The 24,774-nt window shown below is 42.5% G+C and overlaps 13 protein-coding genes across 13 annotated transcripts; 6 read left to right on the plus strand and 7 right to left on the minus strand.

The window, feature by feature from the left end:
* The first annotated feature begins 23 nt into the window (after positions 1-23).
* On the plus strand, positions 24-958 carry P175DRAFT_0498785 (uncharacterized protein). Its single transcript, XM_040896586.1, has 2 exons — positions 24-486; positions 542-958. Exons 1-2 carry the CDS (start codon positions 92-94, stop codon positions 645-647), a joined length of 501 nt encoding a protein of 166 aa, XP_040753630.1. The 5' UTR covers positions 24-91; the 3' UTR covers positions 648-958.
* A 2,636-nt stretch (positions 959-3,594) lies between these two features.
* On the plus strand, positions 3,595-6,684 carry P175DRAFT_0529274 (DUF3723 domain-containing protein; the record flags this gene model as incomplete). The annotated part of the gene is made up of 7 exons (XM_040899675.1): positions 3,595-3,750; positions 4,048-4,131; positions 4,212-4,560; positions 4,637-4,681; positions 4,739-4,935; positions 5,011-6,172; positions 6,290-6,684. The coding sequence occupies 7 exons, from the start codon at positions 3,595-3,597 to the stop codon at positions 6,682-6,684; spliced, it is 2,388 nt and encodes a 795-aa protein (XP_040753631.1).
* A 314-nt stretch (positions 6,685-6,998) lies between these two features.
* Positions 6,999-8,558, minus strand: P175DRAFT_0521430 (BCS1 and AAA domain-containing protein; the record flags this gene model as incomplete). Its single annotated transcript, XM_040899202.1, has 1 exon — positions 6,999-8,558. One exon carries the CDS (start codon positions 8,556-8,558, stop codon positions 6,999-7,001), a length of 1,560 nt encoding a protein of 519 aa, XP_040753632.1.
* Positions 8,559-9,061: 503 nt separating this feature from the next.
* On the plus strand, positions 9,062-9,913 carry P175DRAFT_0126077 (uncharacterized protein). Its single transcript, XM_040892389.1, has 2 exons — positions 9,062-9,305; positions 9,356-9,913. Exons 1-2 carry the CDS (start codon positions 9,303-9,305, stop codon positions 9,857-9,859), a joined length of 507 nt encoding a protein of 168 aa, XP_040753633.1. The 5' UTR covers positions 9,062-9,302; the 3' UTR covers positions 9,860-9,913.
* A 3,519-nt stretch (positions 9,914-13,432) lies between these two features.
* Positions 13,433-13,919, minus strand: P175DRAFT_0431555 (uncharacterized protein; the record flags this gene model as incomplete). The annotated part of the gene is made up of 2 exons (XM_040893493.1): positions 13,433-13,657; positions 13,710-13,919. The coding sequence occupies 2 exons, from the start codon at positions 13,917-13,919 to the stop codon at positions 13,433-13,435; spliced, it is 435 nt and encodes a 144-aa protein (XP_040753634.1).
* Positions 13,920-14,099: 180 nt separating this feature from the next.
* P175DRAFT_0432224 (uncharacterized protein) lies at positions 14,100-15,382 on the minus strand (the record flags this gene model as incomplete). The annotated part of the gene is made up of 2 exons (XM_040893528.1): positions 14,100-14,477; positions 15,071-15,382. The coding sequence occupies 2 exons, from the start codon at positions 15,380-15,382 to the stop codon at positions 14,100-14,102; spliced, it is 690 nt and encodes a 229-aa protein (XP_040753635.1).
* Positions 15,383-15,571: 189 nt separating this feature from the next.
* On the minus strand, positions 15,572-16,722 carry P175DRAFT_0126294 (uncharacterized protein). Its single transcript, XM_040892390.1, has 2 exons — positions 16,004-16,722; positions 15,572-15,955 (listed from the first exon to the last, which is right to left on the minus strand). The coding sequence occupies exons 1-2, from the start codon at positions 16,455-16,457 to the stop codon at positions 15,681-15,683; spliced, it is 729 nt and encodes a 242-aa protein (XP_040753636.1). The 5' UTR covers positions 16,458-16,722; the 3' UTR covers positions 15,572-15,680.
* Positions 16,723-17,273: 551 nt separating this feature from the next.
* On the plus strand, positions 17,274-18,316 carry P175DRAFT_0472969 (uncharacterized protein). Its single transcript, XM_040895149.1, has 2 exons — positions 17,274-17,469; positions 17,518-18,316. Exon 2 carries the CDS (start codon positions 17,534-17,536, stop codon positions 17,885-17,887), a length of 354 nt encoding a protein of 117 aa, XP_040753637.1. The 5' UTR covers positions 17,274-17,469; positions 17,518-17,533; the 3' UTR covers positions 17,888-18,316.
* Positions 18,317-18,859: 543 nt separating this feature from the next.
* P175DRAFT_0410892 (uncharacterized protein) lies at positions 18,860-19,072 on the plus strand (the record flags this gene model as incomplete). The annotated part of the gene is made up of 1 exon (XM_040893052.1): positions 18,860-19,072. A coding segment is annotated over one exon (213 nt), but the record flags the coding sequence as incomplete, so codon positions are not given.
* Positions 19,073-19,092: 20 nt separating this feature from the next.
* P175DRAFT_0432860 (uncharacterized protein) lies at positions 19,093-20,068 on the minus strand (the record flags this gene model as incomplete). The annotated part of the gene is made up of 4 exons (XM_040893563.1): positions 19,093-19,343; positions 19,400-19,523; positions 19,650-19,687; positions 19,735-20,068. 4 exons carry the CDS (start codon positions 20,066-20,068, stop codon positions 19,093-19,095), a joined length of 747 nt encoding a protein of 248 aa, XP_040753639.1.
* A 646-nt stretch (positions 20,069-20,714) lies between these two features.
* Positions 20,715-22,466, plus strand: P175DRAFT_0433917 (aminoglycoside phosphotransferase family protein; the record flags this gene model as incomplete). Its single annotated transcript, XM_040893626.1, has 4 exons — positions 20,715-20,767; positions 20,830-20,908; positions 20,981-21,458; positions 21,517-22,466. 4 exons carry the CDS (start codon positions 20,715-20,717, stop codon positions 22,464-22,466), a joined length of 1,560 nt encoding a protein of 519 aa, XP_040753640.1.
* A 737-nt stretch (positions 22,467-23,203) lies between these two features.
* On the minus strand, positions 23,204-24,015 carry P175DRAFT_0490728 (uncharacterized protein; the record flags this gene model as incomplete). Its single annotated transcript, XM_040895805.1, has 3 exons — positions 23,204-23,432; positions 23,487-23,594; positions 23,636-24,015. 3 exons carry the CDS (start codon positions 24,013-24,015, stop codon positions 23,204-23,206), a joined length of 717 nt encoding a protein of 238 aa, XP_040753641.1.
* Positions 24,016-24,246: 231 nt separating this feature from the next.
* Positions 24,247-24,699, minus strand: P175DRAFT_0490729 (uncharacterized protein; the record flags this gene model as incomplete). The annotated part of the gene is made up of 2 exons (XM_040895806.1): positions 24,247-24,385; positions 24,455-24,699. 2 exons carry the CDS (start codon positions 24,697-24,699, stop codon positions 24,247-24,249), a joined length of 384 nt encoding a protein of 127 aa, XP_040753642.1.
* Between the last annotated feature and the right edge of the window lie 75 nt (positions 24,700-24,774).

Here is a 24,774-nt window from a genome sequence, read left to right on the forward strand (position 1 = left end):
AATAGGCCCATGTAACTTGGTGATCAGTTTCCCAATCTTATATTCTGTGGAACTTAGACACTGTTGTCACTCATGTAGAAGACTACCTAAGATGACCAGAGAAAAACAAGAGCGTTCAAAAGCTATAAGAACTGCACCTTTTCCCTGCCTTCACAATCAGAACTCTCCTAACTATTCTCTTCTTCCCAAAAGACCTTTTTCAAGAATCGATTTTTATCGAGACTACAAGCCTATCCACTATATTGCCTACTACCCACTCGGCCCCTATTACTCGCGGGCAAATATGGCATCTAATGCTAAGGTTATTTCAACCAAGGTTATTGCCGTTTTGTCCTCAGGCGCAAGAACGGTGAAAGTTGGATATGTGGATCAAACGGATGTCTGGAAAAGGGTATATCTGAGTCCAGAAATCCAAATGAAATTCAAAGCGACCTCGGAGAAGCACCTGTCTTCCCTCAAAGCGGAAAGCGACATGGTTGCATTTCAGTAAGCCCTCGTCGCTGAGAAACTATGCCAAAAACAAGCTAACGCCCGACGATAGGGAAACTCCTCATACGAGCGAGTCTGATAATCGCACGCATTTTACAGCAGTTGAAATTGATGGAAAGGGCTCTGTCATAGCAAAGAGGCACTTCGCTGTAGAATGAGCTTCTGAAGTCGGATGGCTTTCATTACCCGCAGCAGGAAATTTTGTCAGCATGATAGCCTGGTTATAACTATAAATTGGGTGCTGCTCAGCTGGTCATTATCACGGCACAACTAGCCTCTTCAGGTTAGTTGGTGGGGTACCTAACCAACCATAGTTAGAGTTAGTGTGTAGTGATGTGGGGTACCTACTTACCTAATTAGGTTGGTTACATGTTAGGGTTTATTCTTAATTTTCAGTTATATGGATATATCCATGCCTTTCTGCCCACCTAAACCACTACCTACTTTAGATATACTATATATTCTTCGCGATCATATATTCTTTATAATTTTTTTAATATTTAAAGCTATATAATAATAATAATACTAGTAATTAAAATAAAAAAACTCTCTAGTTTCTTTAATATATCTTATATTATTAATTTCTTTTTAAATTAACTTTTATAAGTATAGAAAGAGTAAAGAACTATATATTTTTTTTTTCTACTTTACTAATTTTCTTTACTTATATTTAATATTCTTTACCTTTCTATCTTTAATTAATTAAATAATATTATAAACTCTTAGAATCTTATTACTAGATAAATCTTTAATCTAGTATTTAATATAAACCTAGTATTAAAATTCTTATATAGCCTTAATTCTTTAAATTACTTCTTAAGTTATTTTTAGCTTCTTAAGCTTCTCTACCTAATATTAAAAGAATTTTAATATATTTTATCTTATCTAATTAAATATTTTATTAAGTTCCTTTATAATCTTTACCTAATTCTTTAGAAGAGCCTCTATTATTACTAGAGGACTATTTTTAATACTAGAGGATAGTAATAATAGTAGAGATAGGATTTAATAAAGATTAATTAATATATCTAGTATATCTATCTAATTTACTAGTTTTTTAATAATTTTAGTATTATTAACTAGCTAGATACTATATTCTTTAAAGGTATCTTGAATAATTTATTATTAAAAAATCTAGTTATAGATTAGCTAGATAATCTTTAAGAATTCTATCTTCTTATATAGCTTACCCCCCTATTAAGATAGCTTATTATTTTTAAGGTAAAAATTAATCTTATAAATAAGAAAAGGTTTTCTATTAAGAGATTAGTAGAAATATATTAAATAAGCTATAAAATTAAAAAAAATAATATTATTTTTCTTATAATATTATAAAAATTTGAGTATAAAATATAAGCTATAGCTATTAAATATTAAATATTACTTCTTACCTTACTTAGTATAATTAAGATACTTTATTTTAGTATTAAATTAATATAGCTAGATAAGTATAAGCTTATTAATTATCTAATTATTTAAGGATATTACTATTATTATTTTAGGTAGTAATTATTCTATATTATAATACTAAATCTCTATATAATTACTTATTACTTTAAAAATAAAAAATAAGTTTATTACTTAACTATCTATAGTAATATATTTATCTATAATAATATTTTTACCTTACTTACTTTTTATAAGATTAGGATATTTAGAACTTTTAAAAACCTTTTTATTATAATCTTTACCTAGTTAGAAACTATATTTATTAAAGTTATAGATAAGGCAAGCTAGGACCTTATAGAGAAGTAATTTTAAAAGGTTATACTAGTATTAAAGTAAGCTAGTATTCTCTACTTATATCTATCTTAATTCCTTAGTCTTCTACTTTATTAGAGCAAGTTCTAGATCTGCTAGTATATATAATTTAAATTAATATAGCTATATCTTACTAACTTGCTTATCTAACCCCGCGCGAGCAAGTATCTAATTTGCCTATATTATAATAACTACAGGAGTTAGTAAGATATTCTATTTCTATATTTATATAATCTAGTTAATTAAGGTCTTCTCCTAATATAGCTGTAGAAGGTTCTTATTTATTATTATTAGTATTACTAGTATCTTTAGTTTTTTAAAGTATGTTTAGAATATAGAGTCAAGTATATTAAATTCTTATATAATCTTTATAATATTTAGTTTTTTTTACTTTTTAACTATAGTAATAGCTTTAAGCAAGCAAGATTTATTAAAATCTAGAAATTTAGATATGTTATGTTATAATAATAATAAAAATAAGTTAAAATATTAAAAATCACGAAGAATGTGTGGCGCACCTAAAGCAGGTAGCAGTTTAGGTAGGCAGAAAGGCATGGATAGTACCTATCTAGTTAGATTCTGCCTTGACTGTCCGCCCTTATCCCTGTATTTAAGCCACGTTGTTCCTGATCCTGTTGTAGCTCTTCGAGCTACGTCCTGTCTATTACCTGATACCTACTGTTCTGCTGTTCTGTCTGGTTAGCTCCTAGTCAATGAATATCTGAATCCGACTCTGCACCCTGACAATTTAACTTTAAATCTTAATAATTTTTTTAATTCTTTATAAAAAGTTTTTAAATTTTTAATACTTTTATATAATTACTATATCTATCTAGATTTAAAATTTAAAGTCTTTTAGACTAGAATTAGTCTACTTATAGACTTTATATTTGTAGTGGGTATTTTTAGGAATATCAGGATAGGTACCTGTTGCTCCCCATACTGTTTTGTATGGCGCGCACGGACGAAAACCTGGTAATGGGTCCCATTCCCGGATATACTATACCATTAGGTCAACAGAATAGTTGGCTTTTGACTATCTGGGAACTACTTGATGTGAACTGATGTGCTTTATTATATAACTATAGCTAACCCCCTACCCCTATCTGCAATGATTTGCGAATGCTTTGGAGAGGCAGTATCGTACATAACAAACCCTTTCAATTCTACATCAACGTAGCTTATTTTTGTACCAAGGCACGGTGGCATATGTTGCTGCGAATTCAATAGATTTATCCTATGTCATAACGAAGGCTCTTATCAACCCAACAGACTCTAAGAAAATTCCGTATCCTAAGCTTTTTCATAGCTGCATGCTTATGTCTCCCGAAAAGATTGGGCCATATGAAAGGCACAAAGTGGCTTGGCAGTTTCGGAATAACGGCGATTTACAACCAAGCTAGCAGTTTCCTAACATGCGTTAACTGGCGGCAGTATCAGCCTGTGAACATTGCAAAGCGCCAGAAGCCTGACACTCGGGGTTCTAGACTTCGGGCTAAGGTGTGGTGGTACTAATGTCTCCATTATCGCTCCGGCCTAAAAGCTGATTGGTTCTTGACCTGGTGATATATGTATGACTCAGCCACATGGCTGGGCTTGCCAAATGTAACTTCAGTTGCACTATGTGCCTGCCTAACACGAATAATCGAGAAAAAGAAACAAACAGAACCTCGGGTAAAGACGCCGTTGACCAAGCACACTGCTGAGGCAGCTTCCACTGAGGCAAGTTATTAGCGTCGTAGCCATGATGTGGGGCACTGGGCAAGCCCTGGGAAAACTGACCGCTGAGGTGCTCAGCCGGCTCTCAGCGACCTGCTCTTGAGCTTAAAAAGGACATACCCCGCCCCCTTTGCTCCCAATGACTATCTTTGCAAAACTTTTGTGCGTTTCACTTCATGCAGCAAGATTGGTTTACCCAGGTGGAGGCGCGGCTAACCACTGAGTGGCAACGAGCGTATCAGGGCACGTTCAGGGTGAAGGTTGAACAAATTAAATTCGATCCACCCAGTTATCGAGATTTAGACAGAAAGGTTGTGGAGCAGCTCAAGCAGGTCTTCCAGGCAGGTCAGTGTAGACGTCTTGATGCTGAGAATCATATCCCCGCTACTGTCGCCAAACATGATCTTGAAGTGGCTCTTGGGCAAGCCGGAGTTCTGCAAGAAGTTCCTATGAGTAATGCAGACCTCAAACCTCTACTTTGTTTTAATCCAGGAGGGTTACGAGGTCTTCATGGGCGTCATCGCATCCAGGCGGCATCTGAAGTCTTGGCCCCTCGTGACAGTTGGTGGACAGTGGACCTTTACCTAGACGGTACAGTTGTATTCCATGCTTTATACGGGTGCCCTTTGGTAACGCACATAGACTGACGCTCCTGCACTTATCATAGATATTAGCGATGAATTGAAGGCTTCCCTGATCGACGAATATGGAAGTAAGACAACGCACACAGATGGCGAGATATATCGCAATATCCGTTGATTTGAAGGAGAGGTGAATCGTCCATTTCGAAAGAGGTGGCTGGCAAAGCTTTCGCGAAGTAATCAGGCAAGGTTCGAACGGATTAAAAACTCCAAAAACCGCCCACTGCGGTGTGCTCTGGATGCACTATTGACTATCCCTGGCCTATGGCGTCATGGAATGCGGATCAGTGCACTCCAGAGCCTGGTTTCCGTCAACTGCGATAATGTACGTGGCCAAGGTTCCTGCCATCTTCCTATTAATAATCGGCAAGGCTGAAAATTTCCTCTCACTTTCTCATAGGAGATCGTCAACTACCTCAGACATATACGACATTTCTGGCTGTCTCTTGTGGACGGGAATCCAATAGCAAGCAAGAAGATCGATCACGACACGGTAGACCAATTACAATCATTGGCACCTGGGTCATGTAGTGATGCCAAAATAGCGAAAGAGCTAGTCTTAAGGGGTCAGGTTTTTGCTGCATTTAGTGAAGCTGAGCGAATTGGCATCTGGGCACGAATGCAGCGGTTCGATGGCCTCATCCCTTCCCTCTATACCTTCTTCGAGGATTTCAAATACCTAGTAAGTTACGCGCACTGCATCAAACGCCTCCTCGGCCACGTCAAAGGCTCAATCCACACCACAATGAATCACATGTTCGTCGCTCCGCCAGAAGGAGAGTGCCTTATTCAAACGTCAGACTCCTCCTTCCGGACAGCACGTGTGAGCCCCATGGAGCAGTTCGAACTCGGATATCGCCAGGTCTGGCTCTATGCCATGAGACACTACCCGCTAATGCCGCCTGATCCTAAGACTGACGCCAAGCTGTTCGCAAATTCCAATCGTGCAAAGGCTGATGAGCATACGGTCTGTAAGATGGCTAGACTCGCCTACCGGCTTGGTTTTCGGTCGACTGAGATTGAAGAACTGGTTAATCGATCCCCAGACCGGGCAATTGCACGTACGGCATTACTCCAGGATCGTAAACCTGGTATTTTCCGCTACGACCCCCACATGTTTGAACTGTTAGTCGACAAGATCATCGAATGCTTTCAAAATGCTATTCCGGACCAAGCCAGAACGTCTCCTGAGAATCTCGCAAATTTCGCTACAGATCTACGCATGCGATGTGGCCTGTCGCGAATGCAGATGCATAATTACGATAGCCTTTATCTATTTATCGATCATCTGCATGCGGACAAGGTTCCCATGACCGAGATAGTAACAGGCTTCTTCGTTCGTCGCTGTGTCTACTTTTCCTTTTTCGGGGACCTTACGTCATTTCCACTACTCGATTATGACCCTAACAGTTACAAACCTTCTACTGCCACAGACTTGGCTGATGAAGCTGGGCATTTTGTGCCAGATGAGGATACCGCTGATGATACGCATGTTTCAGGGAGAACCGGGGAACAGATTGTGCAAGACCATCGGTTGCAGCAATCAATCCAGGCAGACAACAGTGCGCACCATGCAAGAGAATGTAGAGCACTAGAAATAGGTAAGAACCAAGCAAATGAGGACTGAAAAGGATGGTGACAGAGACAGAGTAGGTGCCATCGTCGACTTCGGAAACTAGGAAGGCGCTGGTATGAGCAACAAAAAGTGGACAGTGCGGATTTCAAAAGGCATGATCTCTCAAGTGTTAATAGTGACTATGGTGTAGCGGACTGTAGCAGTGCAAGTCCGGCATTTTCTGATTCAACAATATCCACGCCAGAGAGAATTGACTCCAGTGCAGTCGATCCCAATTCCACTGAGCGCAGTACGGTCTTGGGTTATCGTGGGGATTTCGAGCTTGCATCCGATGTCCAGTCAGTCTCCTCTACTCCAGTTCCTGATTTCGAAGAACCACGACATGGAATAGCTCAGCAGCACTTGGATATTGAACTGGCAGAGATTTCCTTGATTCCCGAGTCCCTCGAATGGCAGTTGCAACAAGCATGTTCTAAAGATGTGACAGTTACTTCATGAAATATCCTAGAGGAGACCTGCAATGCATGTGAAAGTGTTCGTCGAGTTAAAATACCAATACTGACGCAAGTCTCTGACCCCATCCCTATTCTCGTGTTACCCGGATGGCACGGATTCCGCAGAAGCAGACCTTACTCAACGAGGAACACCAGGTCTTGCAGAAGCTAGAAACTGTAATTTGTACTATGCTCTACTAATTCGAGGTCAATATAATCTGGAATAGATATATATCCTGCTGGACCTTCATGCCGTTTTCCAATGTCTCCTGACCCCATTTCAAGACGCGCCTGGTTTGATATGGTTCAGTTCCACGATTAACCCACCCATCCTGCCACATCACGAACTGCGGACTCAGGATCATTCCTGTGTAACAACAGATAGTTTTGAACCTCAGCTGCAGTATAACGGCCCTGAGGAACTTTGTCTCCGAATGCGAGTGCCAATTTCATGATTTCCTCAATATCCCAATCGGGGCGGGCCGCGGGAGGCCGTGAATCGATCGAATTAATTAACTCCGTGCCTTCCATAACCAGTGTATCAGTGGGCTTTAGAAAGAAGGAGAGAAAAAGCTGCTGAATAGCTGACGAGTCGACATGGTGGAAGGGAACTCGCATATCTACTCGTCCAGGACGAAGGAGAGCGCCGTCAAGTTTCTCGATGTGGTTAGTTGTCATGATTAGGATTCTGCCTTCCTGCGCTGATACACCGTCAATGACATTGAGCAATGCGGAAAGAGTTATACCGCTTGATCGCCGCTCGGAACTGTGGCATTCCAAGCCGTCGCAGTCGGTGATTTCGTCTGTTTCGCACCGGTTCCGTGACAGAGGAATATCGGTGTCGCGTTTCCGGATGCCGGCCTGGTCCACATCTTCAAACAGAACGATGCATCGATTCGGAAGGGACTGGAATAGAAGAGCCAGGCCATTTTCGTCAAGATCGCTTGCGCTGAGACTGACCATAAAAATTTCAAGCTGCACCAGACTGGCAATTGCGAAACACAGACTCGACTTCCCTGTACCTGGCGGGCCGTAAAATAGGTAACCTCGCCGATACGGAAGACCTCGGGACTGGTACCAGGAACGGGTGCGAGGATGTAGGTAGTTTTGTATATCTTGGACAATACTCCTTTTCAGTTCCGAATCCATGATAACTGTCGACAGGGGCCGTGGTTTCTTGGATGCCATCCGTGTCCATTGGAAATCGGATCTCAGTTTAAGACCGCGTTTCACAACACAACGTTTGTCATGCTCGCTAGAATCCTTCTGGATGCTATACAGAAGGTCCTTTAACACATCCCTTCTCCACGGGGCTGCATAAAAATATAGCTTTTCCATGCTTGCAACCCAAGGACTTCCGGCATCTTTATACGGTTGACGACGCAGAGCCATCAAACATCCACGGTAGGTAAAATAATGGGTTTGAGTTGGCGCGGGGGTGTAACGAATTGTTCGAAGATTATTGAGTTCCGCCCTCTTTATCCAAAACGGCCTTGGATCATTTTCGAATCGCAATTGATCCGCTTCGGAAAGATCTCTCTCATCCTCCTCCGTGTCATCCCAAAGGGTAGCAAAGTTGATTCTTGTGCCAGCAACGAATCGCAACGTATGGTTCAAGGTGCTTTGCTTAGAAATCCATCGCATGGCATCATCATACAGATCGTCGTGATAGCCAATTTCAACCGACGTCGAGAACAGTAGAAGGAGGGATTGGAATCGGTCCCAAAACAATGGCATGGCATACGCCCAGAACGCGAGGTTTCCTGCAATGACAAGAAGATAGGAGGTAATATCAACGTAAAAATAAGACGGAAGTGAACGAGCTAAAAGCCCGTAGCCCGGAACGAGAGTTTCGAGCAATACGTCAGCTGGAACCATACTGGAAACCCACTTTATTATAGAGAAAACTATGTCGAGCGATGAGATTATCAGAAAGGTAAGTCTCGGTGATGAGGTAAGAAGAAGGAATCTCTTATATAACTCAAACGAGCAGGGCGAGGCTACGAGTTGATGTGGACTTGGCTGGACTTCCACTAGTCGAGCATTTGCGATAAATTTTTTAGCAAACAATGAACGGGAAATATCGTGAAGCTCTAGACCGGCTGAACGCCGGGCCATCTTATTGCTGGGCTGGCGCATGGCTTGGAGCTATCGGACAGATCCAGTCTTAGATACAGTAGCATAACAGCAGGCTAATGTCCCTATCAGCCAGTGGGATTTCTCATCACAATGGGTCTGTCACACGGCCAGCCGGAATCAGGCGGGGGTGGCGGAGGACAGCCTATTTGCGAGGCTATCGGGGTCGGGACCAGAAACACCAAGGCCCGTGATTCGTCATCACACGACTTTCAATACACCGAAATACGTCGAATGTGGAGCTTCACAAAAACCGCGGATAGCACCGCTTCTGCGTCCAAGTACCATCCATGGGATGGTGTCGCTACGAGGCACTCCTTGCCGTAGAAGAGAGAGTGGGTTGGAGTGGTGGGGAGAATAAACTATCGGAGAATCTCTTCCCTATATATCAGTTCTCTCAGCTACTTCGAACTTGGCTTGATTACCATCCTCTGAGACTTGTTCCGATCAGACCCTGTTTCACACATCTTATTTCGGGTCAAGAAAATGGTTAGCGACCAGTTCAAGTACCTTGAGGGTTTCTGCTAACGCACATGAAGAGCGCTTTACCTCGCCAGATCCTCCTTCACCTGGCTGAGTTGGCTTTGAAATCTCTGCAGGCATGGTGCTTCGGCTCTGAGGTCTTCGTGTTGACATCATTCCGACAGAGACTTGACCACGAGAGCAAGGAACTATTGGATATCTGCCAGGGTCTCCGGCTAGGAGGGTATTCCTCGGCAAAAGTGCTTCTGCTCAATGAGAACTCGCTCCTTAATGAGCATACCAGATATATCTCCGATATGCTTCACGACGACATCATTCTAAAACTGGCCCTTCTGACTTGGTACTTTGATTCAACGTCCCAATTCCCTTCAGAAAAGCTTCTAAACTTTTTCGCACACCCCCACGACAAGGTTGAAGCTGTGTGCGAGGCATTGTTTGGACTATACACTTTGCAGACGGGAGAGAAGATATCATACCACAGCTTCAGAGCGAAACTGTTAGATACTCTTGGTTACGTCGAATATCTTGTTGGGGATGTATACAATCTGATGTTGGAATAGGGGGTGGAATTGCGTAGGACGCCGGTCAGCATCCTGTACTATTTTGTGGAAGTCAGTTCCCGAAATTCATTTCAATTCTTTGTTACCTTCTGAGTCGGTTTATATTCTCTAATCGGCGAGGTCCGAAGTCATGTTGCACTTCATGATAGGGTAGCTGCAATTCTCCGTGATGATGATGATGCATGAAATGGACGGGTATTTTCTAGCAACTGGAAGAATTTTGAGGCCAACAAATACAAATCTCCCTGCAGTTGTAAATTCTACTTAAAGGAAACCACTACACATTACTGGCTTTCTCCACTCGAATGTGAGGTGCAACAAACATTACGAGGATTATGAGCAGAACAAATAGTTAAGACAGATATGAACCCCCGACTGGGCCTCGACTAAGTGTCCTAAATTGCCCAATGAAACTCCTTCTGCAAAGACATCCTCGATGAAACCCTCCCGTTTATAATCGTGCGACAATCCTGACCTACAGATGGTTAGAATGGAGGTAGTGATTGTCGATTTTGTTGCACTTACACCCATTGAACACAAGGGCAGCTTTTTCGTATTGGCAGCATGAGATCCACAAGACAACCTTTCAAATCTTCGGCTTCAGGACATTTGTCAGTACTTCTAAGAGTAACTTTATCAAAAGCTTCATTGGACCTACCTTTGATCCATCTGAGTTCGTTCAGGACAAGTTGATACTAAAAGACCTTTGAGATTGCCTAGAGCAACAATCCCATGTGCCTTGCAGTACGTAGTCGAGACAAGCTCAAGAGATGGACATCCCTAACGTAGTAGGCGAATCGAAAATGAACCCGGAAGCGAAGTGTCAGTTAATGATTTCAATCCAGCCGGTTTTGGAGGATGCGCTGGTACACTGGCCTCAAGGAGTAGCAAGCCACAGCAATTAACACCAATGCGAACCAGGCAACAACGGAGCCGATTGTAAGGTTGAGGAGGCTGTCGCCCATTATAATAGTAGCAGCTGAATGGAATTAGTGGGGCCTTGTAGGTACCAACAGCGAAAGAGCCGTTCAAATTATCCGTTCGCCCTGATTTAATTGTTAATACATACCGAGTCTACCGCAGAATGAGGGGTCTTTCACTTTCTCGGACGGAATCTAATGATATAGCTAAGGATGCATAAGTCCCGATGAAAGATCTGTTGTATCGAAATACAAACAAGAAACCTCGGGAAGAGATGTCTAGGGAAAATGTCACTAACTTGGAGAGCTGTGGACTGCCATGGTGTTTGAGGGGAAATTTTAGTTCTTATTATCGCGTAGAAGCTCACGGAGTTAGCTCTGTACCAAGCCAACACATTGAGACTCGATGTACCTTATTTCTCAGCTGTGACTGGGTAGCCAATATACAACATGCTGGGATTCTGTTCCCTTCTGCAGCCATTATTATCCCGCATGAGCCCGCGTAGGTTGATATGAGACATTACCTGGTGATGGACGATTACTAGTTGCATGAAGCAAACCCCGAGTCATCCTCCAGCCGACCTCGAGAATACGTATCTTTTCAATACAGCGTAATACGGCAGGAGTGGGTCTGTCCACACAGGTTCTCCTTGCTTGCCCTGAAAGAAAACTGAATGTACAGCTTGCCAGGTTGCCAGGTTACCAGGTAGCTACTAAATTTGACTAGTTAGGACTAGTAATAACCAAATTTTATTACTATATATAATAATACTAGTAGTAAGTTAGTAATATATTTTATAAAGCTATAGGATTCAAAATTATCTATCTAGTAGTACTAGTTATAACTAGTCATACCTAATTTAAGTAGTAAAATATTACCTAGTAAGATAAGATTTAGTATAATATATTTTTTATAGTATATTATAGTAGAATATATATCTAGTTATTACTAGTATTACTAGTCCTACTAGTAATTACTAATAAAATTAGAAGTTCTAGTTATTACTAGTAATATCTAGTAGTACTAGAACTTCTAGCCCTACTAGTAATAACTAGAACTTCTAATTTTACTAGTAATTACTAGTAGGGCTAGAACCTCTAGTTATAATTAATAAAAATAAATATATATTAATCTTTTCTAATAATCTATATTTTTTATCTAGATAATAATAATTAGAGATTTTAATAATTACTAGATATTACTAGTAATAACTAGAATTTCTAATTTTATTAGTAATTACTAGTAATTACTAGAACTTCTAATTATAATTAATAAAAATAAATATATATTAATCTTTTCTAGTAATCTATATCTTATTATCTAGATAATAGTAATTAAAGATTCTAGTAATTATTATAGTATGTACTAGGTATACTAGTACTAAGGCAATAATTGCTAGGGTATATAAGATAAGATTTAGGTAGATTAGATATTAGATCTAATTATAGTAATCTTTTAGTCTAATAATTTAGATATATTACCTGAATCACATGCTCTTATAGTAATTACTAGTAACTACTAATAAAATTAGAAATTCTAGTTATTACTAGTAACTATTAATAAAATTAGAAATTCTAGTTATTACTAGTAACTACTAATAAAATTAGAAATTCTAGTTATTACTAGTAATTACTAATAAAATTAGAAATTCTAGTAATTACTAGTAATTATTAATAAGATTAGTTCTTTTTTAAAACTAATTATAATAATCTAATCTAGATATATATTTTACTTAAGTAAGTACTAGTCTTAACTAGTCTTAACTAGAAATAATATACTATATTATATTATAAAAAGTATACTATACTAAATCTTATCTTGCTAGGTAGTATTTTACTACTTAAATTAGGCATGACTAGTTATAACTAGTACTACTAGATAGGTAATTTTAAATCCCGCAGCTTTATAGAATATATTACTAACTTACTACTAGTATTATTATATATAGTAATGGAATTTGGTTATTACCAGTCCTACCTGGTCCCAACTCGTCAAATTTGGTAGCCACCTGGCGACCTGGCGACCTGGCGAGCCGCAACCTCAAGAAAACCTCGACACTGCATTCGTACATATATTTGGAGAAGCGATCAAAGCGCGATTCTTGGCAGGAAGAATTTCCAGATCGAGCTAATCATCCACGCACCATCCTCAGCCGTCTTTTATGTATTGGTCATTCCAGTGCTTAGGCTACATGCAATCGATCGAGCGCCATACTTTGCTGAAACCGCCACTTCTGCCTTGGAACTCGTATGCGAACGGCTTACTTCCACTTCACTTCTAGATCCTTTCGGGTCTACTTGACAAATAGCAAGCGGTGACCGAGGCCCTTTGGGCCAGTATAATACGCGCTCCGAGTACAACCTGTCCCCGAAGCATTTGTAGTCAGACTTTCTCAATCTACTGAAGTCCCTTAAAGTGGAGGTCACGGAAAGGTGGGTCATCATATGGGAATAGATTCGTTCATCCATGGCACGGAGGTTTTGGAACGTTCACCCTAATGTTATTTCCATCTTTAACTTATTGACGAAGCTCGTGTATTTGCGTGCCTTCTGGTCCCAAGTACATCATCATGTCCAAACCACAAACAAAGATATCAAGAATACGTATATACAAAATTCCGACTGGCTGAGACATAACGGTCGGTCGGCCTCCTTAAACTGTCGGGTCGTCAACTGTGTCGGGTGCTTTACAGACCAAGACTATGAGACCTGCGGATAAGGCTGACTGATGACTGACCCATACTGACTGGCCCAGAGTAACTTTCCTATGGCCAATTAAGGCGGGCTCATTAACATAAAGCACCGTGTAAAGGGCCGAGCAAAAATTTAATGGGGTGAACGTTTCTTTGTATGTGCGCAGAAGGGTGTATATCCCGAACTACTGTCTCTGTTAGTAGAGATCTAGCGTGGCCATACTGTTATACTCATACGCCTTCATATAGTATGTCCCGGATTGGTGCGAGGGGGATATCAATATCCACAGTTGGTAGGAGAATGCCAGGGTTGTCTGAATGGCTCTCGCCTGGCATGGTTGACAGAAACGTTCCATTTAACCAATTTTCCAGTTGTGGTAAAAGAGCACGTATCTTAACTTCCACCTCACCGAGTGGTCGGGCCCACCTGAAAAAAGCCGGTTCCATACTGGGAAGCACTTTCTCGGTGGTGGGCTCATATTTATGACCACGCGGCTCGCGGTCGCAATGCGGCAGAGCGACATATGAATTAGGTCGACGGAGAGCAGAACCATGACCGTATAAGTAGCTGGCTGGTGAGTGCAATTAGATCCAGGATACTGAGCGCAAGCTAAATCCAGTAAAGTATTACTCACACGCGGGTGAAGCCGAAGCGTCTATGCCGGGCGCGATCGTGTCATGGGGTTTCTCAGAGTCTTGACCACGGTGTTCTAATACATACTCCAGTTCAAAACATTTATTATCCAATGGCAACTCTGCTGCAGGAATAGAAGCCCCAAGTGCCGCTTGATAGGATGAAATGAACCTCTTGAAATCGGTTCTTCTCATGCCGAGGCCCTCATGGGTGTCATCTTTCTTTTTCCGAAAGTGATCATATAAGGTATCTGGGCGAGGAAAGCCTTTGAGGCATATCGGGCAGAGGTATCTAATTGATGTCTGTTGTATGATCCTTCGAAGTGTGACATTTTTCCTTTCCAAATCCGCCATGCTCACGTTTTTTGTGGTCTCTTTTGCGGATACTGTCAAATGGAAGAATACCCCGCACTGATGGTTGAGATTTTGAACCGCCCGTTAGGTGGCCTCGGTCTCCACTTTCGACAATACGTGGTGTGATGTATGCTAAGGATAGAAGGCGGTGCTCGCCAGCTGGACAAGTAGTCATAACTTTTCTTTCCCCTCTCCCCGTCCTTTGTAACGGCCCTCGTCCTTATCAAGGGGGGAATGAACGGATCTTTAGCTTATTTAGAACTATAATCAGGTTGTACTCCAGAAAATCTGCCTCCGAATATTGACCAGTCTTCTCCGCTTTTCCCACCCGTTATTCCCTCGATACCCAATAATACGGCCAGGAACTGCCATGTTGGAATCTGGAAGTCCACGTGTTTTAAGCATCACCTATATCAGTCCTGGCACTCGTTGCCGCTCCATCCCATGGGATTACTCCCAAAATCATTCGGAATGTAGTTCGTGTCCGAAGATGGGACAGTAGTATCCGTCCAAGAATATGCTGTAGGGTACAACGGAATTAATTTAAGGATTCCGTAGAAGCAACCGATCTACTCACTGGCACCAGTATTGGTGTTGTTTGTTTGACATACACTCTGGCGATTCTCGTCGCCTTCTCCATAATGTTCGACAATGAACCGGTACTCGAAGCATTTGGCGCCAAACGGGAGTTGCGCTGGGAGGATAGAGGCCCTAAGAGCTACTTGGTAGCAGGAAAAAAACCGGCCGAAGTTGGTTCTCCCCATGTCAAGACCATCATGTATTTTGTCGCTGGTTCGTCGAAAATGTTCGTATAGGGCGTCTGAACGGGGAAAGCCTTTGAGACACTGGGGGCATAGAAATCTAATCTTAGAATTTTCAATAATCCTCAAAAGGGTCCGGTTTTGCATTTGCAGGCTGGCCATTCTGCAGAGCTAAGTTGTAAAAGTAGAGACGACTTGTGCCCTTACTCTTGTGGGTATTAAGGGGTTTAAAGTACTCCTATACTAATGCAATGAACAGTTCATTTTTCCATCGTTGGTCTAGGCTCCGATGCAACTAGTGGGAAACTACGTTTTTTTTTTTTGAGAAGCGAGCAAAATCTGCATTTGCTTTTTATTTTGGACAAGCAGCTCTTATTACAGGACACGAAACGACTAGACGAAGCCTGACTGGGGTGCTAGTACATACATAAAATCCAAGAGTACGATCAGCTGGTGATTCTTAATGCCAAACAAATCCATATTTACGAATATCGGCCCATTCATCCTGTGGCAACAGCAATCCCAATTTCCACCGTAACAGAGCCGTATCCTGCCGGTTAAAGTAGGATAAGGGGCAACAAAATCTGCCCCTACCTTCAATACGAAGTATGAGGGATGACTCTATAGAGCTGCCAAAAAGTACGCCTTCATATTTGCATGACTGGGACGTGTCCAGGACCAGCATCGCCTCATCAATAACTGGTAAATTCCAGGGTCCCTGCTCGCGAGACGTACCTTTGAATTCATGTTAATAGGTTTTCAACATGGCCAAAAAGTACTTACTTCTTGTGGAGTGGTATCTGGTATCCCCCATTCTCTTAGGTCTCAACCTGCCGAAATACGCCCTTGGTAACGGTTGATCCTTACGTATCTCCGGTAGCGCTGGCGTTTGAGGCCTAGCCGGAGCACATGCGAGATACGCGGAATCAGGAGTCTGCGGAGAATTTGCTGGGGTTGGGATTTGTGGCATCTCATTATCAGTACAATCGGGTGAGTTTGGTCGATATTCTCCACAGGGTGAAGGCTCTTTATCCAGGTATATCCTGGTATCATTTCGCGCACTTCGCGGGTCATGCGAAGCTAGTGCATTCCCATTCCATGGAGAGTATAAGCGTCTGTGGTCATAACCTGGGCCATAGTCCCAGTCCGTCAAATCGTCTGAATCCCATGCGCTGGTGTAGAGGTTTCTAAGCCACCGTGGGATTATTGCATGCCCAGCTATACCAAAACAAATCATTTTGTGCTATAGGAAGAGGTAATCTGGGAAGGGAATAGAGAAGAATCAAAGATATCAAAACAAAAGCGTTACAAGACCGAGATATTTGTGGCCAAAGAACGTGCAGTGAGTATTCAATCATCTCGGTCTTATATTTCGATCCTAGATCCCAGATTAATTGATGCTAAGATAGCAGTAGGCGAGAAGACTCCTAGGCCAAGGTATATTATTCTCAGCATCCACGTGCGGATCGTTCGGAGTCAACGTAAGACTATGCATATTTGGGCCAAAAGGCTTATTAGGTTGCGTTCATTGCTTTTACATGTTGGCAAGGTTTTTTGTTACTGAACATCCACGTGTTGCTGTTCATTGAGTTGCTCCTGATTAGCCCCGCTTCCGTTGTTAGCCTAACCGTCGGCTTTTCTTGAAATGAACAACTAACAAAAGCATTTACTGGTTATCTGGAACATGTCTTTACGCGATTTAGGATTACTGACAAAGCTTGTTTATTATATTGCGTTTTTCCTTGTTTTACACCGATCACCATTCACCTTTTAGCAACCTGAGTAGGAACCACCACTTCGTTAGGACATATCTATGGAGGATCTGTCTGATTCGGGCTTTTGGGGGTCATCTTGGGTCATCTTACGATACGCTAATCACGAATCGCGTAGACTTGCATAGCTAGTGGTTGATTCCGAGGGGGAAAATTACATCCCATTACACGTAGGCACACACATCACGATAAACCCGTCCCACTTAATTGGTGGCGGTTTGGGATCCAACGCCCACGTGTCGGCCGATTTATGCTGATCAACATCTGACTTCTGCTGAGTACTGAACCTCGTTAACTTCCTGAGAAAGGTCGAAAAGACGCACTTCTGGTTTTTAAAGGGAAGAGACATAACTGTAATCAAAGTAAATGGCCGTGTATATAATGGTCAAGAATCCTAGTGGTCATTATTTATTTTTGTTTCTCTAAACAAACATCTTTCCAAACTTCCCAGGATATAGCAAAGCATTTCAATAAACGGTACTATTCTCAACCTTCATGTATGGTGCTTCAAGCTAATTGACTAAGGTGCCGTCCCTTCGCCATGCCAAACAAATGGAAGAAAGTCAAAGACATCCTCTTGCAAGATGGTTATAAAAAGCTTATAAGACCAACTGTTCCCGTCCATAAAACCGCCTTTCCCAAAACGACGCCTGAATTGGAAAAGTTGGGAGTGCGATTTGACTACGCCGGTACTATCGAAGAAGACGAAAAGAAGTTCCATCGATTCCAAGTGCAGGTGAATTCTGGAAACAAGATACCAACTTCTTGGAAACAGTGGAGACAGAAACATAAAGAAGGGACCCATGGCAACGTTGCTACCATCAAGGTGCCTGATGGCGGGACTAAGGAGGATGTTCAGGCGGCTCTTGATGCGGTTGATAAAGAAATCGACTGATTTCATTTCGTATTTCTGTTACTCAATTCCGGAAACCACCTAGTTACCAAGTCTATGTTCAGTGTTTGTTGCTGTTATTTTACTGAAATGGCTGCATGAATGTGAGACATCGAGAATTGTCGTGTTTCTGATATGGAGATAAGTCCTAGATAGTGAGTTTTAGGCAACGTTTAGGTGTTAGTATTAATCACTCCGCAAAGGGGTTGACGAAAGGCACTATAATCTAGTCCATGACTTCTGAGCATAGTTCCTGGGGTTGGACCCTGCATTGTCCAAATCCGCGAATGCGAGATCGGAGATAATAATGTCCAGTCTGCGGACCTTTCCACTGCTCTTTCAGCTCTCCCCGGTTCGAGGAGAAAAATCGTAGGCGGAACAACTAGGCATTTGATAAATGTATTATTATTCAAATCTACAAGTACCAGAGACTTCGACGGGTAGGTGTTAATAATCAGGATTGTTAAGGGAGGACATTCTAGTTCTTTAATTATTCCCCACCCTGTCCGGAAAGATCACATGACTCAAATACATACATACGTGCCCAACCAATTTTCCAATGCCCCTCCATTTCCGGCCTCGGAATCATTAATTGCCAACGACGGTGCTATGGTTTATGATGTTGAAAACTCCTTATAAGATAAATATTGGCATTCCGCTCTCAAGCGCACTGAACCGAATATAAGTACACCCCGATATTTCGCGTGTCAAACATCTTTTCCACAGTTTCTGTACCAACGTCAAGAAATCTTCCGCGATTTGCATTCACCCTTCTTCGACCCAAGTCTTCGGAAGGCTTATAGTTGGCAAAACGGTGAGCATATGATCCGTTTTAGCCTGCTTAATTCTCATCTTTGGCGCTTGATTAGCGAATACCAGCCAATTTACAAGGCAGATATTTACTACTGGCCATGGAGGTTGGAACCCTTCCTATCATGTTGACGTCAGAGACAAGCTAATTGTTTTTTTCTTGCATCTCAGAGAGGGGAGAGGGCTCTTTCTGGATATGAAGAGCAAATCCCCAGCCATCGTTTTCCACCCGACGATAAAAGGAAGATAATTTACTTCAAAGGCGCATATCTTTCGATTATCAACAAAGAAACAAGTGACCAGCTCGTCTTTAAAGAAAATTTGACAGAATTCGAAGACTTCGAAATACCACCAAAATATACATGCTATGTTCGAGGCGCTGTGGTCTTTTTCAAAGTTTAGGAGGAGAGCGCGCATTGGACCTTGAAGAGATCATTCAGGAAATACCCATCATCATGGCCACACCAGAATGTGAAGGAAACATCCTGTGAATCGTCTTTTGGGAACATCACAGCCAAGCATCCTGTCGTGCTTAATTGTTGGCTTCTTTCCCATTTCCAGAGACTGCTGTTCTGAATGGCCCGTTTAAATTGTTCTGGCAGGACTAAGATACTGTCGACTGGAGCATTTGTGAACATGTATTTCATTTCTATTCATTTTATTGTTAGCATTGACTTTGCATTTTGACCATATCATTCTTCTTACCCCTCTTTCCGTTAGACGGCTCTGTCAACTTTGCTACCATCCGATTATCTCGTACATCTCCCTCATCTCCCGTATATTGCCGAATGCGTTTCTGTCCATAGCTTTTAGGTGTCGTATCATTATTCTGAGGATATATGTAATCTGCGTCTGTCAGTCCCAGTACAACAAGTGATTCACAAACTAACTTACTGCTTGCTTCGGAACTACATATATTTGGCATCATATCACGTTGCTCTGTCTCAGGTAAGACTCCTGGTTCGCATAAATCAATTTCTGCGTTGTGGTATTCTATCTAGACATTAGCTCTCGCTAAAACAGTTATTAATGGGACGAACTTCGAAGGAACGGCTGTGTGCTCGCATTTAATGGCAGTTTTACTACGGTTCTTCGAATGGGGTCACGCAGGATCCAGTTCGAACGAAAAGCTCGTCTTCCTAGATATTCTTGAGTATTTTCCACAAGCCAATTAAACTCTTTGTCTGGAAGAGAAGAAAGGCCATTGAAAGAGAGCATTAAAAATAATTGCGTGTCGCAGTTTAGTTTCAAAAACTCGTTCCACCTTGGCGTACAATCTCCCGAAAGCTTTTTGACATTGTAAGTGATTCGCCGGACTGGTAAATCCCGTTCATGCTTAACAAGCTTGGAAACAGAAGCAAGCCTGATTAGCATGGGTACCTCGTCTGCAAGCATGTTAAGTCTGTTTTGCAGTGCAGTGCCGATTCCTTCTTCGAAATCTTCGAGTTGCAGAAGACTTTTGTGAAATTCTTCAAGTCTATCAAAGATGTTTTCAATCATGGCGTGCGCGTGGTGTGAATTGGTTTCGAAGCAGATGTATGTGAATAATAAAATTAGGAAGCTGGAGTACGAAAGAAAATAGCGAGCACAAACTCTGTTTTTTAATGCCAAACAGGCTTGATTGAGAGCTGATTATATTTACCCCGCCTTTGGAGTTTTACAATTGAACAGCAGACACGTGGCTGTTTGGTTAAAAACAGTGGTATTAGTGAGAACAGTTTTCATCGTTACATTTACAGAGCATGTTGACGTGGCGACGTCAAATCTCAGCCAATCATAGATGTTGTCTGAATAATGACTAATTAGCCAAGACACGAGCGCAATCTTCTAAGACGACCGCGACCTTTCCCTTGGTTTACTATTAATTATCATTATCATCGCCTCTATCCATTCATTGACAGGTATAAGTGTCTCTACAGCACACACATTGTCAATTAATTTTCCTTCGCGGACTATGAATCTTTTCTCCAAATCCTCATACCGAATTCCTAGGTTACCACCCAGGTTACTAAGGAGAAACATGAGCTCTAGCAGCAGTCGCAATCTGTTTGAATACACGTCGGGTCGGTTCTTGTAAGCACCTGCTGCTTAGTTAGTCTAGCGCTTGCGTTTTACTGAAATCTATGGTGCCTTAGATTTAACGAAAAACTTCGTCGAAGTGAACGATATGTACCATTCGATATCGATGCGCTCTTGAATGCTATATGCAATGCTGTCAGTCGAAATGCCGGTGATGTAGCTTCATTCTCTAAGATCGCAGAAGGGGGATTCAATCGGATTCTTCAGGCTACTTTCAAAGATGGTTATGCAGTGATTGCTAGGATACCATATAGAATCACCGTTCCAGAACATTATGCTGTGGCTAGTGAAGCCGCGACACTTGACCTCCTTCACTCCAATGGCATTCCTGTCCCCAAGGTTCTCAGTTATGCCCCCAACCGTGCGAATCCTGTCGGTACAGAATACATTCTGATGGAAAAACTTGAAGGCGTGCCATTGAGCACTCAATGGTTTATATTGAATAACAAAGCCAGGGTAAAGATTATGAAGCAAATAGTCAACTTGGAAAAGCAGTTCATGAGTATCCACTTTCCGGCTAGCGGGAGTTTATATTATCGCAAAGACTTAACACAATTACAACATGCAATATCCCTAGCTGTGCAAGATGACCAGTGCGGCCCTAGCGAAATTGTGGTTGGCCCAACAGCACAGCATGAATGGTGGTACAAAGAAAGAGCACGCTTGGAAATTAATCGTGGCCCATGTTTGTTAATCACTTTTGCTCTCCATGAATGGTCCAGTCATATTGACAATAGATTTAGGGATTGATTTTCGCTCAGCCTTTGAGGCTCCTGCAAAACGTGAACTTGAATTCTGTAAACAGTTTGGCAGATCTCACCTTCATGTTGAACGATATTTGCGTCAGCTATACGAGTTCAAGGAAGCACAGCCGGCAACTCACATACAACTTCTCCTGGACTTTTTAAGGTTGATACCTCATCTGGAAGTCCCTTCAGACCATCGCTTCTCTCGCCCTACCCTTCGGCACCCAGATTTTTCACCGAATAACATTCTAATTAACTCCTCCAATGATATATCGGGAATTATCGACTGGCAACATGCTGTTATTTTGCCGCTTTGTTTATGCGCCGGTATACCAGATTACTTTCAAAACTGGGGTGATCCTTTGTCGGAGCGACTTGCGAAACCAGAGGTTAATATGCCAGACAATTTCAATCAACTGAACAAATTTGAGCAGGCGACAGTTCAAGAGACTATACGGAAACGCCTCGTCCATTTCTATTATGCTGCGCTGACTATGAATCAAATGCCAGATCACTTCGATGCATTGAGGGAGGAGAATTTAATGCTGCGTGCGAAATTATTTAAACGTTCCAGTGCGCCGTGGGAAGGTGATTCATTGTCCCTTGAATATGCTATATTTCAGGCCTTTACAAATTGGCCTATGCATGTTGATGATATGGAACCTGCAAGTGCCGTTACGTGTCCAGTGCAGTTTTCAGAATATGAGATCCAACGCATCTTAAAAGACCATGATCGAGAACAAGAAATAATGGAAGAGCTATCGGAAATGAGAGATCTGATAGGTATTGATGCTCTTGGCTGGGTTCCTGATGATGAGCAATTAGGACGATCGAAGGACGTCGTACGGCAGATTAAGGCAGGCTTAGCGGAGCACTGCAACACCGAACTAGAGTGGACTGCGTTGCAATCTCATTTTCCCTTCGATGATCATGATGAGGATAGCTAGAGAGTCCAGGATATGTAGCTCATTAAACCAACTATCAATAGATTCATCGCCACTCAACTTCCGAGCAGACCAGGTTATCTTGCATGAAGTGTTGTAGGGTGAAGGGGTTGGGCAGCTGAACGGGAGAAATGAAAATAACGCCGATCATGTGAAGGAACTTCTTACTGTGTAGCGTAATAGAGGGCACAAAATATTGTATGTTCAGCTCCGCGTCTGCTCGCCTTTTCTGTTTACCAGCCTCCGTCCCTGCCGCATCCTTGATAGTGAGGCCCATCGCACGGATTCTCGCTGTGAGCCCCCGGGAAATCCTTCTCAAGCGCCGTACTTCCGGATCCCGGGATATTTTCCGAGACTGTGCATCCGTGAGGCCGATTGGAGCGGTATGGTCCGCCAAAAGTGTTGCCGAGCGAAGTTCCCGCTGCACAATTTTGTTTGATGGCCGCTTGTGAAATGCTGCTGCGGTGTCAAAGTCCACCACCTTATTAAGGTAATATTTCACAGCATTAGATTCATGATCCGCAACTTGATCACGAACAGACGATGGGGCTTGGTCTATTTGTGGAGCGTTTAGCTATAGGGGTTAACATTCATGTTGCTGGAAACATACTGTTGATCGCGTTGATTCCACCCTGGCGAAGCACTTTCTGCGTCAGATTATACGCCTGACCAGCCCGAATTCCAAGTTGTTTAAGGATGCGACTCCATGTCCGCGACCTGAGTGGTTGATTATCAGATGTTCAATAGCCTTCTGCGGTATGCTCGGGCTCCCGAAATATTAGGATGTCTAGTTTGTCTTTCTTTATTTTCATCTGAATACCTCTCCGGTGGGCAGGGATGGGCACAGTGTAGATATCCGCCATGTCCTTCATTGTCGCGACGAATATATCATCGTTGATAGCCAACGCCATCAGCTGACCTAATAGGTCGAATATCAGGTTTTCCTCATGTTCGATCACAAACCTCTTGCTATATTCGTGTAAGTAGATGATTAACATGATCTGCTTTAGGTCTAGTAGTTACATTCTCGGCTTTCGGTCCTCCCCTTTCGTGTGAAGCAGTGTTATGATAGCGGCGAGGATATGGCGTTCACCGGGAGTTGGATTGCGGACAACATAGAATTCAACATGTCTCCAAAGGATAGTGTTGGTCTCTTTGTCGCCTCGAGATACCCGTCATCCGTAACGCTAGATGTGTCTGAATCGCAGTCGACGTCGCTCGCAGTTTCCAGATCGGAGTGGTGGCTGAAAATGTCATCCAGATTGGTTTCTTCTAGCTCGCTCATCTCAGTGTCTTTACCCGTTGTATGGCTGGAACCCCCAGAGGGCGCCTCGTCCTCCGACTTATTAAACGAGCTTTCGCATTTCGTACGATTACTGGGATTCTTGGGTCCGGAGGTTTCGAGGGGGCGTCCATCAGGTTGAAGATTAATAGTATGTCTTGTGTCAAATAATGATACTGCTCGGCAGGCGGAAATGCTCGATAAATTGAGACCAGCTAAGACATATAATTGTTGCTTCTCATCGGCAAACACCGAGTCGTAATGGGCCATGTGAGTGATAAGAAAATGTAGAAGGTTATCTGATGCTGCTGTGGGCTTGGGCAGTGGGTGTCTGTGCAAGCCCATCCGCCTACTCACAACGTTCATATATTATACAGCCGCATTAGTCAACCCTCAAGCCAGTTCCGTATGTACGGGAACACTCACATTATGGTAGTCTGTCTGCATGTTCGGCTCCATTTCCTGGTGGTTCTTAATGAAATAGAGTCTTTTTAGAGTTCTCTAATAGTTTGCAAGTGCACTGTGGGCTTTGATAGAGCCCGAGAAGTTTTCCTTAATCCAGTCAAACCAGGATTTAACATCTGGAGCTGTAAGATTCTTAAGAAGGGTATCTGGGTCCTGGCAAGCTTGGGAGCAGAACCTGGCAATAAGGACGGTCAGTAGTGTGGCTTGGGATTAGGAATAGGCATTCCCTGGACTTAAGACATACCGACTCCATTTCCCCCTGACCGAGGCTGCTGAGATGTTTGTGTTAGATAGATGCATACTCGGGCAGTGTTGGCCCGCTTTCGAGGTGCAGCTTCCGACGCTCAGCGTAGTAGAGGTAGGATTTACGTCCTCCGTGCTTCTCTTGTTGCGCATATTTTCTTCGGGGAAGGCCAGAGAATCCCATGGTGTGAAGAGTGCCTGTGGAAGACGGGCGCTGAGCGCGAGGAGTGAAGAGGATAGAATCATGGTGACAAAATAGCAGGCGTGCACAGGGCTATTTATCTTCCTCCCCTGGCCTCTTGCTACACTATGACAGGATGA

The sequence above is a fragment of the Aspergillus ochraceoroseus genome (genome assembly GCF_002846915.1).
Source record: "Aspergillus ochraceoroseus IBT 24754 chromosome Unknown P175scaffold_2, whole genome shotgun sequence".
NCBI lineage: Eukaryota > Fungi > Ascomycota > Eurotiomycetes > Eurotiales > Aspergillaceae > Aspergillus > Aspergillus ochraceoroseus.

Excerpts from the sequence above, each read along its gene's own strand:
- P175DRAFT_0498785 (XM_040896586.1), top strand. The coding sequence starts at position 92 with ATGACCAGAGAAAAACAAGAGCGTTCAAAAGCTATAAGAACTGCACCT. Across the intron at positions 487-541 it reads AGCGACATGGTTGCATTTCA|GGAAACTCCTCATACGAGCG; the intron begins GTAAGCCCTCGT and ends GCCCGACGATAG.
- P175DRAFT_0126294 (XM_040892390.1), bottom strand. The coding sequence starts at position 16,457 with ATGATTTGTTTTGGTATAGCTGGGCATGCAATAATCCCACGGTGGCTT. Across the intron at positions 15,956-16,003 it reads CAGATACCACTCCACAAGAA|GTACGTCTCGCGAGCAGGGA; the intron begins GTAAGTACTTTT and ends ATGAATTCAAAG.
- P175DRAFT_0472969 (XM_040895149.1), top strand. The coding sequence starts at position 17,534 with ATGCCAAACAAATGGAAGAAAGTCAAAGACATCCTCTTGCAAGATGGT.